This window comes from Euwallacea fornicatus, chromosome 20 (genome assembly GCF_040115645.1).
Source record: "Euwallacea fornicatus isolate EFF26 chromosome 20, ASM4011564v1, whole genome shotgun sequence".
Lineage (NCBI taxonomy): Eukaryota > Metazoa > Arthropoda > Insecta > Coleoptera > Curculionidae > Euwallacea > Euwallacea fornicatus.
Window position 1 is genome coordinate 2,053,670 of NC_089560.1, and position 13,616 is coordinate 2,067,285.

Below are 13,616 nucleotides of genomic sequence, written 5' to 3' on the forward strand. Positions count from 1 at the left end.
ATTTTGCAAGCAAATTCTGAACAAGGAAATAGGATTTGTTCCCTGTGGTTTTGAATTATACAAGCTGAAAGTTTTTTCCATTTGAATTTTAGCAGATATAATTCAGTTTTTAGATTAAATTTGTTGTACTTGCAGCGATAACACGCTGATGCCATTAGACATGCAAATTTTGATTATATGCTTCAAAGTGCAGTCACGCCATCAAGAGGGGGTCAATTAGTTAATTATTTCAAATCGACTGCGACAGCTCTCCGTTCAGTGGAAAACAGGGATTTGCTTTTAAATTTTGTTGCATAAAAGGTTAGGTGGTATTCAAACTGGAAACTCTCGAGAGGCAAAAACCTCATTCTTCTTATTTGTTGTCTCCCCCTTTCGACGCCTACAAAGAAACAAATCCAGCTTCAACAAAGTAATTGCAAAACATGTTTTGATAACTCGTCGCCCCCGTGTATAACTTCAATAACTTTTTATGTGGTGTGCGGGACGTGACCAGAAAATCGAGCAAAATGTACCAGGAAAAGTAAATGGAGCAACACCATTCTCTGGCTGATTGCAATCTGGTTATTGCAAATGACGTGCGAAGGGACTGCTAAGAACGCTTATTTGCCTGTAAATCGGTTAATTGAAGGAACATTTTACATCAATGATTTAATGGTTATATCGACGAAGGTAAGAATCCCCTGACAAATACCCGATTAACAATAGTCAACAATATGAATCGTGCATTTCGCCGAGATCACGAAACATAACAAATGGCCCCCTGACGTGTCCAATTTTATTCAAATGCGAACCTATTTTTGTCGTCGACCTTTCTCATCATATTTATCAAAATCCATAAAATGTGTTTCCAATAGAGAACTGGTTAAATAATCCCGATTGCATTGTTTAGCCGCACAATAATGTTGATTGTATTGCCATTGATTTGGATGGAGTATTGGATATTATGCATACTAAGGTCGTGTGTGGAATGGACGAGTGTCAGTTTCATATCTCACAAACGCACAGTGGAGGAGCTAATATCATAGCACTACTATCGGTATATTATTAAAGGCATCCGAAATGACATACATTAAGCCCCGGCGGAATTTTAATTACTACTCTTGGGAAAATTACTCGATTAGAGAGACTTTTAATGTAGAGTGCAACAGAAATTTTCATGACTGTATAACAATCAGTTGGGTGAAGATTCTCAAGAACTCGTTACAGTACTGACGTTATAAATACGATTCTAAATTGGAACTAAATCTTTAATTTGTCATTCCATTTCACCTATTTCTCCCTATTTCTTATTCATTCTACTGTTTAAAGGTCAGAAGCGTGGCCCTTTAGAGACGGAGGGGATGAATGTGTGAATTGACTGAAGCATTTGAGTTTCTGATACCTGCAGCAGATTTACCTTTCTACTCATCGACTCAGCTTTGTGTCTAGACAACTTGAGCGAAATTCTTGATCGAAAATTTTCGATATGGGACGGAATTCTTGCAGAATCTATCTAAAGAATTAGTAAATAGAATTTTCGAGCCGCCAACGGTTCGACAATGTGGATTTTCATCATCGAGGTGTTAAACGTTTCTTTTATAGGTGAGAGATGCGATCCGACCGGATTGCTGGCGCATGAACCAAAAGGTCGATAAAATTATTAAAATTTAAATTACACATTACATCACACCCTAGGGGACAGACAGGCTATTCGAATAAAAACAGATTAAAACAAATTTCGTTACAACTCCTCGTGAATCGAAAAGGACAGCATGTTACCCATTCTGTGAACTGTTAACATGTATCGAAAAAGACGGAATATTGCCAGTTCTCTAAATTACAGCATGCTACACGCTGAAGAGTAATTCAACGATGTGAGCAACAGCAGGTTTAACTCCAGTTTTGCTTTGAATAATTACTGCTTAATATTTCCATAGAATCCGAGCACTCCGTTGTGTGGAGTTAGTGATCACTGGTTCTATCCAGCCGAAAAGGGTAGGGTTTTTCTTTAATTCTAATTACCTTTATTGATGCTACAAACATTCTTTGCTTAATTAAGTACCAATAGTTCAAGAAATTAAAGATCTTGATGCCGGCTTCGTTTGTAAAAATTCGAAATCTCGAACGTAGCTGAATGAAACCCTCAGCTATGTACTTATCAAATTACCTCTGTTCAAAAATTGAAAACCAGTGGTACAAATTTAAGACACTACTGATCGTGATATCAATCCACATCACCAAAATCGCAATGGTGATGACTAAAAATGGACTAAAAAATTAGTGCCATAAAAGGGAAGGTTGTGCGGCACCAAGAATGTTGACATGGGTTTAATACCTTCTGCATGCCATTCCATTCCAGTTTCTTGAGCATGACTTTATGGAACATTGAGTCAGGTTACTACCAAATTATACAGTAAAGAGAAACCTACTTGTGGGAAGAACTTGGGAAAATTTGCTTACGAGACCAACCACTTCTGTACAAAAATGTGAATATTTTGGTAGAAAGTTCCGACGACACTAATTTTCATATCATTTGCCACTATAAAAAATTCACGTTAAAATCTATTATTTGCCCATGAAGGACTAAAACAATGAGTGTCGTATGAGGGAAAGTTGTGCAATTTATGAAATATTCACATGGGTTTAATACCTCTGGCATGCCACTCCACTCTTGTTCTTGGAACCTTAAACCCTTAAAATCCTCAGTGATGTACTTACCACAACATTCAATAAGCAGGAGCGTACTGATGGGAGAAAGTTGTAAAAATTTGAATAAAAAAGCATCTACCTTTATATAAAAATTTTAAAATACTTGTAGACATTTGAAACTTCACTGATTTTTATGCTATTTCACATTGCTCAAAGGTCGTGGCAAAACTTACGATTGTGGATGAATTATTACAAGATTTAGGTCATTCAAGTGGAGGTTGGGTGGCAACAGGAATATTCACATCGGTAAAATACCTTTTGCATGTCACTCCATTTATTTTCATACAAATTGTCTTATATGCAACCTCATCTTACTTTTGGATGAAAACAAAATGCATTGAAAATTTCATTTTATGCACATGTTAGAAATCAAATAAATTCCAAGGCAACAAACTAACTGAATTGGCAACCAAAGGATAAACATTCTGGTAAGATGCTTATAATTTTTATCACAAAAGCATGTATATTTGATTCTCGAATGCTGCAGAAATCTTTAAATGACGAAGTTATGTGTGAGGCATTTTCTGGTTGGTTAATTTCTTAAACTCAATCTATACGAGTCCAATTTCTCAAGCTAATCATGAGATGTCATACCTCGACGGCAGTAAAATCCATACCGATCTAAATATCGAAGTGAAGGCGTTGTCTGGACTGGCCCGTCCAGTGGGCGGAGTCAGGCCAGAGCTACCAGATCTCCCGTCGTTGCAGAATTTTTACTATTATAAATTCTAGTATGGATTAATCGTATTTTTAAATTCTTTATTTACATTGCTGCTTTTCTCTCTGATATTAAAAATTTGCATGGCCATAAAGGTAGAGAAATCGATACTAATCTAAATATCGAAGGGGAGACGCTTGACAGACTCGCTCCGCCTACTTTAATCGCTAGTCTCTCAACCCACTCCGTTGGTCTTTGTCGAAGGCGTATTAAACGTTGCCCAGTCCTTGTCTCACTTGCACAATCCCTGTGTTTCCACTTTGATTGGTGCTACCTGTTTATATATATATAGTCTTGTGTTGATCGAAACTAATTGAATTTGCTAATAGTGCAAGTGGCATAAAGTTCCTTCTGACCCGAATATGAAGCTAAATAATATCATTTAAAAATCCAATTTATAACGGCAATTGTTTAATGCTACGCCCATTAAAGCTCTAATGAAGTGATTTTTATACAAAATTGTATTATGAAACTCAACCTTTAAATTATTCCCAACATCACGAACAGGAGAGAGGTTTTAATTTTATTTTCTTTCCATAGGGAAATCCAAAATTGAATCCGCTATGACTGTTTGCCTCTGCGAGGGCTGTTTTAAATTTCCATTCAAATATAAGTTGACTACTCGAATTAAAAATGGATCTAATTCAGCAAAAATCCCTTTAATTAGTAGCCAGAGCTTCTTTGAAAAGCCTCATTTTAATAATGTCGTTTCAGGAACGTACTTTCTTCTTTATGACTTCATAGACTTCTTTGAAAAGGATGGACCCAGCTTCTTACAACGGGAAAAATACCACGATATCGTGGACACCATCTTCAAGAACTTCACTCAGTTAGAAAAAGATGCTATAGTATTTCAAGTAAATAACCACCTTCTATATACATAAATGTACATATATATCTAACAACATAACTCCTTAGTATACGGATTGGGAGCACGTAAACGATGGGTATCTGAACCAGAAGATGGTTGGCAACGTGGTAGGGGACTACTTCTTCGTGTGTCCCATGAACGAATTTGCAGAAATGGCGGCTGAAAGGGGCATGAAGGTCTATTATTACTACTTCACCCATGTAAGTAAACACTTGATAGAGAACCTATTGCATGTTATCTAAATGGGAACAAGGTCGACTCTGACACAGTTGGACAAATCGCGAAGAAGGGCCAAATGGCAAAATTAATGAGAGTTATGCGTGACTAGTTGTTTCCTCTTCTCAGGACTTGGCGATCACCCATGAAAATGCCTTTTCCTATTGTGCACCCTTATTAGGATTCTTAACAAACACCTTGGGTGCCGGTTTGATTGTGGGTTTGGTTATTTTTATGTAGTTGCGTGCTGTCTTAAAAGAACTTCTTGATGAGTTTTATGTTTATCAGTTTAATCGTGCTACTTTTGCTCCAAAATTGAAAGTGACGGTAACGAAAATGGTAAGAATATTACAGGATTACGGAGGCTATAACAAGCGGAAGCTTCCGGTCGCAGTAGCTAGTCAGGCTAGTCAAAGATTCGAAATGTTAAAGACGCACCTTTAGATATCTTTCTTATCATTTCAAGACACATATGTACGATTCAAACACAAATACTCCAGTTCGGGTTAGTTCGGGTTAGCAGTTCTGTGCTACAAAACGGATATTAACTCTTTATTAATCCCGTCGATATAGTGGATTAATTTTTAAAAAATACTGGTGAAGGAATTTTTTTTTTTAATATTCACTCGTTGCTCGTTTTGCCTATTACCAATATTGTCATTACTATAATACATTAAGCAAAGATTGTTCATCGAAAAATATGACCGGTATCGATAGTATCTACAATTCTATGCCGATGATGAAAATTGATGTTTTTTTGATTTCTTTGAGACTCCAATGATCTAACGATTTAACCTGATCTGATCTTGCGGATCTTCCTCAATGACGTTTCGATTGACCAGAATTCATTCTACTTGTTCTAACTTGTTTCCCAATTTTTTTTCTTTTAGAGCCACTGACCTAGTACTAATTATAAATTTCACCAGATCGTTAAGACCCTCGAGTTTCTTGTAATCTCGGTGGGAAATCAGAAACGATTGAATATGCACTTAATCCAAGATGGGTTGTGAAAGGAACTTAAGGTTTTGTCGAGCTTAGAGATAAAGAGTTTTCCCAGATTTTTTGGAGATAGGGATCTGAGGACTTCCTCGCTTTCACTTGTAGATCAATTTGTCGCATGTCTTATGAATTGGAATATACATGGGGGACGAAAAGCCCGGCATAAATTGGTTAAAAATTTAAGAACATATTTTTCATGAAAATGCTGAAACACTTCAAATATTTTTTTTGTTATGCATTTTTTGAGCAACACACTTTTATACAGAATTACCCATGTATTCCATTTTTTCCTTATGGAATCTCATATTTATTATGACGTTCTTAAGATCTTTGAGAAATCGTGAACAAATTTTATGTAACACACCCATGTCTAAATTCGATAGTTCAACAAATTTACTAAATATAGAAATAACGATAGAATTGTTACTATTTATATGACTATTAATACTTATATATAAACTCCTATAATCGAATGTATTAAATGCTCGAACTGTACCCCGTTAACCGGATCCCAACCGAATCAACCCGACACTGGGTAAGCCGAAATTCAAATTTCTCCAAGAATTTTTTTTTATCACCTAAGGATGTATCTGTTGAGCTTTGTGAGAAATTTGATTTTTTAACTCTTCTATATTGTTGAGTTTATTATTATTACATTTCAGATAACCCGATAAAAAAAAGTCAATAGGGGCGAGATCAGGCGATCTGGCCGGCCTGTCTAACAGCCGTATTACGCAAATATTTCAATAACTGCTGAAATTAGACATGGGCATGTTACACGAGATGTAGTTAGGATTTCTCAAAGAACTCAAAAAGGCCATAATATACCTAGTTTCATAAAAAAAAAAAAACGAAAAAGTACATTGATCTACCACATGGGTAACTCTATACGCAAGCATGTTACGACAAAAAATGCACAACAAAAAACCACATTTAACGTGTTTGCGCATTTTCATGGAAAATATTTCTTTTAATTTTTAACGAATTATGCAAAACTTTTGGTCTTCTATGTATAATGTAAAAAAGTAGATAACGGTGTAATGAAATGAATGGGGAGAAGCGAGGGAGCCTCCTGCAAATGCAATCCACCAGTGCGAATCTTGGAATACGAAATTATCAAGAATTTTACAATGTAATTATTTTTAGCTTTTTCCCTGTATCTGTCCTATATTGAAGGTGATTTTCATAGCAATAAAGACGCCGCTGCAATATTGCACTTTTCTTTATCTTGAAACAGCTGCATCGCCCTCATATGCAAATTCGATGATAAGAAAATAAGTAAAATATTTCCCAAATATTCTTGTTGCGTTCCCGTAAATTCCCTGTTTGTTCCTACATATATGAGAAACGTTCTCAAAGCCACTATTGTAACTGGGGTTTCGTCTCATTCTAGCAGGAAAAAAATTGCCTCAGAGCAAACCTATATCAAAACTTGGACGATTATTCCATACTTTTAAAGTTGGAGAGCGTTATTTCAGAAGTTTCGTTTCTCCAGGGCTCGCGCCAAAGTTACGATTGCTCCCCTGAAATAAATAATATCCGGAGCATCTGGTGATAGAACGACCAAACAATAAATCATGTGTTCTGCCACTGATCGGACTTTAAGTTGGCCATAAATAAACATGGCTGACAGCTGGAAATAAAACTATTATTAGAGACGACATAGGTACCTACAGGAGAGAACGTTTCAATTTTCCAAGAGGATGTAGGAAGATTTATCGTGCTCTTAAAGCTCCATGGAAACTTCTAACAAAGAAATTAACTTTGCACTTTAAATCAACGTTAACTTGGGTGGTCAAACATCAGATTTTCGACTTGCGAAGAGTTCGTGCGGTCCCTAGCTTCGAGCTTCCAACTTAGCCCGATCCCACAACCTAATTAGTTTGATTAAAATCGATTAGGCAAAGATGACCCTGGCTTTGAGATGGGGCTGTGGATTAATTTTGTCCTTTATTAAGTTATTAAGATAGACATTTAACTGTCTTAACACATAGAATCAGGCCTTTTATCGTGAGCTCTCAATTTAAAATAGATGGTCAAGCGGATAACTAGGCTTTTGCGAGGGAAGTGTTGTTTTAAGAAGTATTGTAACCTCAACGTAGCGTTTCTCCAAATCTTCCCATGAGAGAGTGACCGTTGTCACAAGTTTCCAACACCGCATTACTAATTCAAGTAAGGCGAATAGGCATCTGCCTTAGAGGCAAAATTTAGTTTCAACTGTTGGGCAAGAAGAAAAAGCATAATGAAATTGAAATGACGTTGAAAACTCTAAATTAGATTTTTTTTAATTAGCAGATTTTCGATGTTGCAAATGAAAATTATGAATTCCTTTTAATAAATCTCATTACGTAATTTTCCCGGTATCTCATATCTCACCGTTCTACACCGCCTCTTCAAGCACTAGGACACGTTTTGCGTCTGAAATCCTATATTTTTAGTAACTTCTTCTGATACCCACCGAAAATTCAATTATTTCGATGTTTATGAAAATAAAGTAACACCCAGAGTTGAAATTTGCATACTGAGACGCTGCCGCGGTTCATAATTCATGTAATTTGAATGATATGCGTAGAGTTCAATAAACCTTAACCAACTTAACGTTAAAGTGTCTAGATGGAAAGTGCATTCGGGAAGAATTTTGATTATCACGTGAAAAAAGTAAATAAAAATCAATATGCGATTTGCTAAAGTGCAAAATTTTAGAGTTCCAGAGAAGCCACTAGGAGGCATTTCCGATTCAGCTTATGTCTGCTTTAATAAAAATATATACGGTTTAATAGGAAATCATCTGAGACTTTTTTCGTATCCTCAATAGCATCAGCGGTCGGCATCCGCCAGGGATTTTTAACTGCTGCCGTCCGTTAAGAACGCTCTTCCAGGTCTATACTGAGATATGTGTTCCATCAGAATGCAGTATGATCTGATGAAAACTAAATAACTGGTAGTTGGTTACATTAGCTAAACTAACGGGAAATGGGACATAAAGTTCTTATTGAATTAGAAACGGATCCCCCGGATACATTCAAACACCTGCTAGAGTTACAAGCACTTTAGCAATTTGGCAAATAGCACGCCAAAGTATTCTTAGCTTGCCTAGGAGCATAATTGCTATAGAAATGCTGAAAAAGAATATAACGCCATGTAGTTAGAATAAAGAAGGTCTATTCCTAACTTCGTCAATTCAATTTTATCGATTCTTAAGGACGCAAGGAGTGGCTTGAAGAGTGAACAATGAACAAAGAGCGAAATTTTCTGAAAAACTTGCACCCGAATTTAGTTCGATGAATTGACAAATACTAATACTTGAAATTTCAAATTTTGAAGTGCAATAGTTACTTACGACGCAGTTTTTTGGAAGAACTTGATGAGTAACGTAGATAATGGCAACCTGATCAAATTTATTGTGAAATCAGATCATTGGAACGTTCAACATAATCATCATAGAAGAAAATTCCTTCATCGCTAGATGGTGGGAATATCTAATTCTATTTTATTCTTTTCTAAACCAACCGGAAGTGCCCTAAATAGGAAGGGCAACATCGATCTTTTAAGCGGGATCTCTCTGATCTTATTATTAATCCTTCCTATCGTTCGCCGTCTAAGTCGGACATGGTGTGAATCTTAAGACTAAAAACCAAAATTTGTAAAGCCAAACTTTTAAATTTGACATTTGACTTTGGCGAGCTTCAGAAACAACGTGATCTTTATTGAACTTCGCTTTTGTTGCGATGGAAAACCTGAACTAGACGTGCCCGTTAATCTCTGTCCATGATTTTTCCATTTCCCGCTAAAGTTGTTAAAAAGTTTCCTTGTTCGGCCGGACTAATTTTTAACAAGCTCTCGAACGTTCTTGCAGTCAATTTCAGCTGTAATTGGTCGATTTTGGTTGAAATTTTCTATTTTAGGGCAGCTTTATTATATTTACGAGCAGTATTTGGAATTGGCATAAAATGTGTTTTGGCGTTCTATATATAAATCTCTCCAATAATAAGCCGGTTACTTGAAGTTTTCGAAAGAATAACGCAGCGTTAAACTTCAGATTAGCTATCAATTTTAATTTTTGTGTATAGATAGTTCGCTCACGACCGGGCCATATTTTCTAGCACAATCATTTTCTTTCATTTTCGTATACACCTCTAGTCCAACAAATAAGCGACGAGTAAACAACTTTATTGCCCATAGAAAATCCCATAAGCTGAAAAACAGCTTTAGAAAATCCCATACAAAGAATCTTTCGCCTCAGCTGTCAAGTAAACGTGTAACAGCCATTGTTGGATGAATTATTAACGATACAGAAAATTATATTGACGTCGAAAAAGCTTTTAATCTTCGGCTTGGTAAACGGAAGAGATTTGATTTTGACCCACAGTTTTCGTGTATATTTACAAATGTCTTCTCTCTAAATACAGATTTGCTTGGCTATTCCACCTGACCTGTTTCTATGGTTTTTTGGGTACTTTTTCCCATTTTTTAATAAAATGAAAAATTTGTTTTCTGCGAGGAATAGTTTAAGCTCGGAATTTTGGCGTTTACGCAGACGTAAGTACAATGCTTATGAAGTAGGTAGCATAATTTAAAAATGGAAATTTATAAGCGAATTTGCTCTGCAGCTATCCCGGTGGGTGCAATTGATTAACACAAGGGTGAGCGATCAACGCCTAATAACATATTTCTTGGTCAAAAATATAGGTTGCGGCATGGGAATCGAGTGTTTTGGAAATAATCATAGCATCGTTAGGACTTGATATGTAATTTGTTTTTTTATATATAACATCGCGGTGGAAAACACAGCATTTTATAATTATGAACAGAAAATTAGGCTGATATGTGCATTTCATTCTTGTTAGCGCAACGTCGAAGACATCCCAGCAAGACTGCATCGATGTCGGTGCTTTGATGTCGGATTGCCTCTTTTAATTCTTCTATTGTATGAGGCTTAGCCTCTTATGCACGTGCCTTCAGATAACCCGATGAAAATAAATCACATAAGAAGAGGTCAGGCGTCCGAAGAGGCCGTAAAGTGTCAGCAAACCTGCACTCACCATTCCTAACAAAACAATCATAAACGAATATTCTAACGTCCACGACGGCTCCATGGTGGCAATTGAAAAATCATAATAAAGTGCCATGAGGCAAAGAATGAAATGCCTACAAAGCACAACCTTTCCATTGTAAACGGTCGAGGACTAGTCGTTCTAAAAACACTTGGTTCCACGTCGCATCCTGTACATCGATTCATGGTGATGTATTATCATACAAGGTGTCACTGAAAGGTGCGGAAAAAAGCTATTACGAATTAGTGAGAATAAAACGTGACGATGTAACCCAACTTAACTTAGTCCAAAAGTGGATGATTTCGGAGGTACATAGTGACAAAAGTTAAGTTTGGTTTCAATTTTTCATAATTTTTTTTTTAATAACTGGTTCGTTATCACAATATTCAGCTGGGGGGACAAATTGAAATCTGCTTTCATTTTCATTGTAAAATGTAGGGGGCGCCACCCGCGGTGCTTTGCACACATTTAAAACGAAATGACTCTTTTGAGCCACACTGTATTTTACTTCTCAGCAAAATTTCTTATTCTCCAACGTCCTTTACCCAAAAAAGGTATACCTGGTAAGAGTTGATTTGGGCAACCATTTGTGAATTGAACTTTTGACACTCTGTATCTCCGAAATCACGCACTTTTGGACTAAGTTAAGTTGGATTAGATCATCATATTTTAGGCTCAGGAATTTATGGTAGCTCTTTTTTCGTACCTTTTAGAGACACCCTATATAGACAGCCCCTCAAAATTTTACTTTTTTTAATAACTTGAAAATATAGCAGATAACGGGATAAATTAACAGAAAAATCAGTGAACGTGTGAAATCTCACTTCTACACGTTAACTTTGAAACTGAACAGATAATTCAAAAACTGCATTAATTTTTGAGTTCATTAGGAGTTATAAACGCGATTGAATGTTTTTTTTTCCCATAGTAAGGGTCATTTTGTTGTGGGAGATTTTTCCAAAGTTTCCCTAGGTAATTGAGCATTTCCGTATGGACGTATTGTAGAGTAGAGCATTCTAAACTTGCTAGTGCACACTAAAAAATTCAGGATCATTGCTCTTGGTTGACAATAAATGGGTAAAATATGAATACTCGTCTATATTTAAGTGAGGTATTGTATGTGTTTTTAATAATTAAATACAAGAATTCTATAGGGTTAGGGGGGGGGGGGTTAAATCCCCTTTACAGAAATCGTGAAACGGCATTTTATTGTACCTTTTAATAGCTTTTTTTATTACAATTTACCTTAGTCAGCACGAGCTATATTCAAACGACGGTATGCTAATAAGAAATGGAAAAATTTCCTCAAAATATGCTATTGCTCACCTATTAATTCGAAACTATTTTTGTCGCTTTTGAATAACAGTCCAGGTTTAATTCTAAATTAGAAAACTTTTCCAATTTGCTAGCCAAATGAAAATTACCTCGATCACTTTTCTAATTACACAAACCCGGTAAAAAGTGCATTAGATCTGCTGGAAGTAAATGGCATCAAAAGTCCATTCTATTCATATTTTTTGTCAACGCGAGCCCCTGGACGTATCATAAAATTTCAGTGATCCACAGTGCTACGAGGTTTCACGGTTAAGAAAATCTACGAAACAAGTACCGTAATATACGATTGCAGTTAATACAATTTTTTACGTAGAAGTAGACAACACCGTTATTAGAAACTATTATTTCCGTCATATTACGGCCGCTACATTACGGCACCGCTTTCCTGAGAAACCGTAGCTTAAGAGGAACGAGTTAATTAAAGGAAACACTGTGAAATACCTGGTTAATTAGCTAAAGCAGGGATTTACATATCTTGGAAGTTTCGTGACTGAGTTAAGGAGGAAATATTTTTATTGGCAGGAGTATGTGCGTGCAAAGACCCTTATATTGACGGCGGTATATATTAGAATTGCTTAAATCTGGGTTGTTTTGCCCCTTGATTTAGTAGTTGATACTCCTTTGATCCCTCAAAGGCCCGGATAAAAGGAAAAGCATTATCATAGTAATTGTTGAATAAACTTTCTCACAGCTTTATTCGGCACTAAAAAAGTAGATAAATACTAGTACTACCGGGCATATCATAACAAGGATAACTGTATCTAACTCAAACACATTAGTGAAAAATTACTTGCAGGCATGCGATATACTTGTTAGTTGAAATTGCTTCATGTACATTTAATTATCCGACATGAATAGGAAATAACGCTCGAGCTAAACTCAATGTTACCGAACTGGGAATATAATTAAAAATTAGAGGTGGTATTATTGTGAATTTCAATAAATTTCAGGTTTAAACTGCATTTTCGATATTGTTCGCTAGAAAAGACTATCATGTAGTTAGTGATGATATTAATTTTGATTATATCGAATTGATGGATTATGGGAAAAACAGAAAAAAAAAATGGGAACGAAATGAGAGCCTAAAGGTTCGGGAGAAGCTATGTTTATCGGAAATTTTCATACTAAATTGATGTGCATGGTTTGGTTTTAGACGGGGGAGGGCAGGAAGATTCAACCCGCATGCAGTTAGGAAATATAAAATTACATGACCGATAGCTGAACCGAGATATCAATCAAACGCCCGAAACATAAGAACGGATAATATTTTTCTTCTTTCAATGAAAGGAAATAAAATCAACATGTCTGCTGTTATACGCAAATGAAAGATATTCGCAAACAAATATTATTATTGTAACTATTGAGTCGAGAAGAATATACAGTGTGTCAACTTGAAAATGAACCATCTTCGATGTTTCAGCCCCTATAGAAAATATGTAAATATGCAAAAACACATTTATTTTGTTTGCAAGGAGAACTTTCTTTAAATCGGTTTTCTATTAAATTGCACGTACCGTCCAACGGGGGTGAAAACAACCACTAAAATCTTAAATGGCGAAGAAGGTTGCGTTATACCTCGTTTGAAAGTTGTTTCGATTACATTGCCAAATATACCTGTTTTTTTCATTGGGAGCTTTTAAAAAAATCATATTCCAATCAAAGCTTGGTATCAATTGTATGATGGAAATACTGTTTGTTAATATTTTAAGTCTCGAAAATGCTATCCATTACCTTC

The 13,616-nt window shown here is 35.9% G+C and overlaps 1 protein-coding gene across 1 annotated transcript in view; it reads left to right on the forward strand.

The window, feature by feature from the left end:
• The window catches only part of LOC136345519 (acetylcholinesterase-like), an 82,021-nt gene that overhangs the window by 46,521 nt on the left and 21,884 nt on the right, over window positions 1–13,616 (forward strand). The window contains exons 2-3 of the mRNA XM_066293925.1: window positions 4,121–4,263; window positions 4,325–4,477. Coding sequence (XP_066150022.1) covers window positions 4,121–4,263; window positions 4,325–4,477 — 296 coding nt within the window. The remainder of the gene's footprint in view (window positions 1–4,120; window positions 4,264–4,324; window positions 4,478–13,616) is intronic.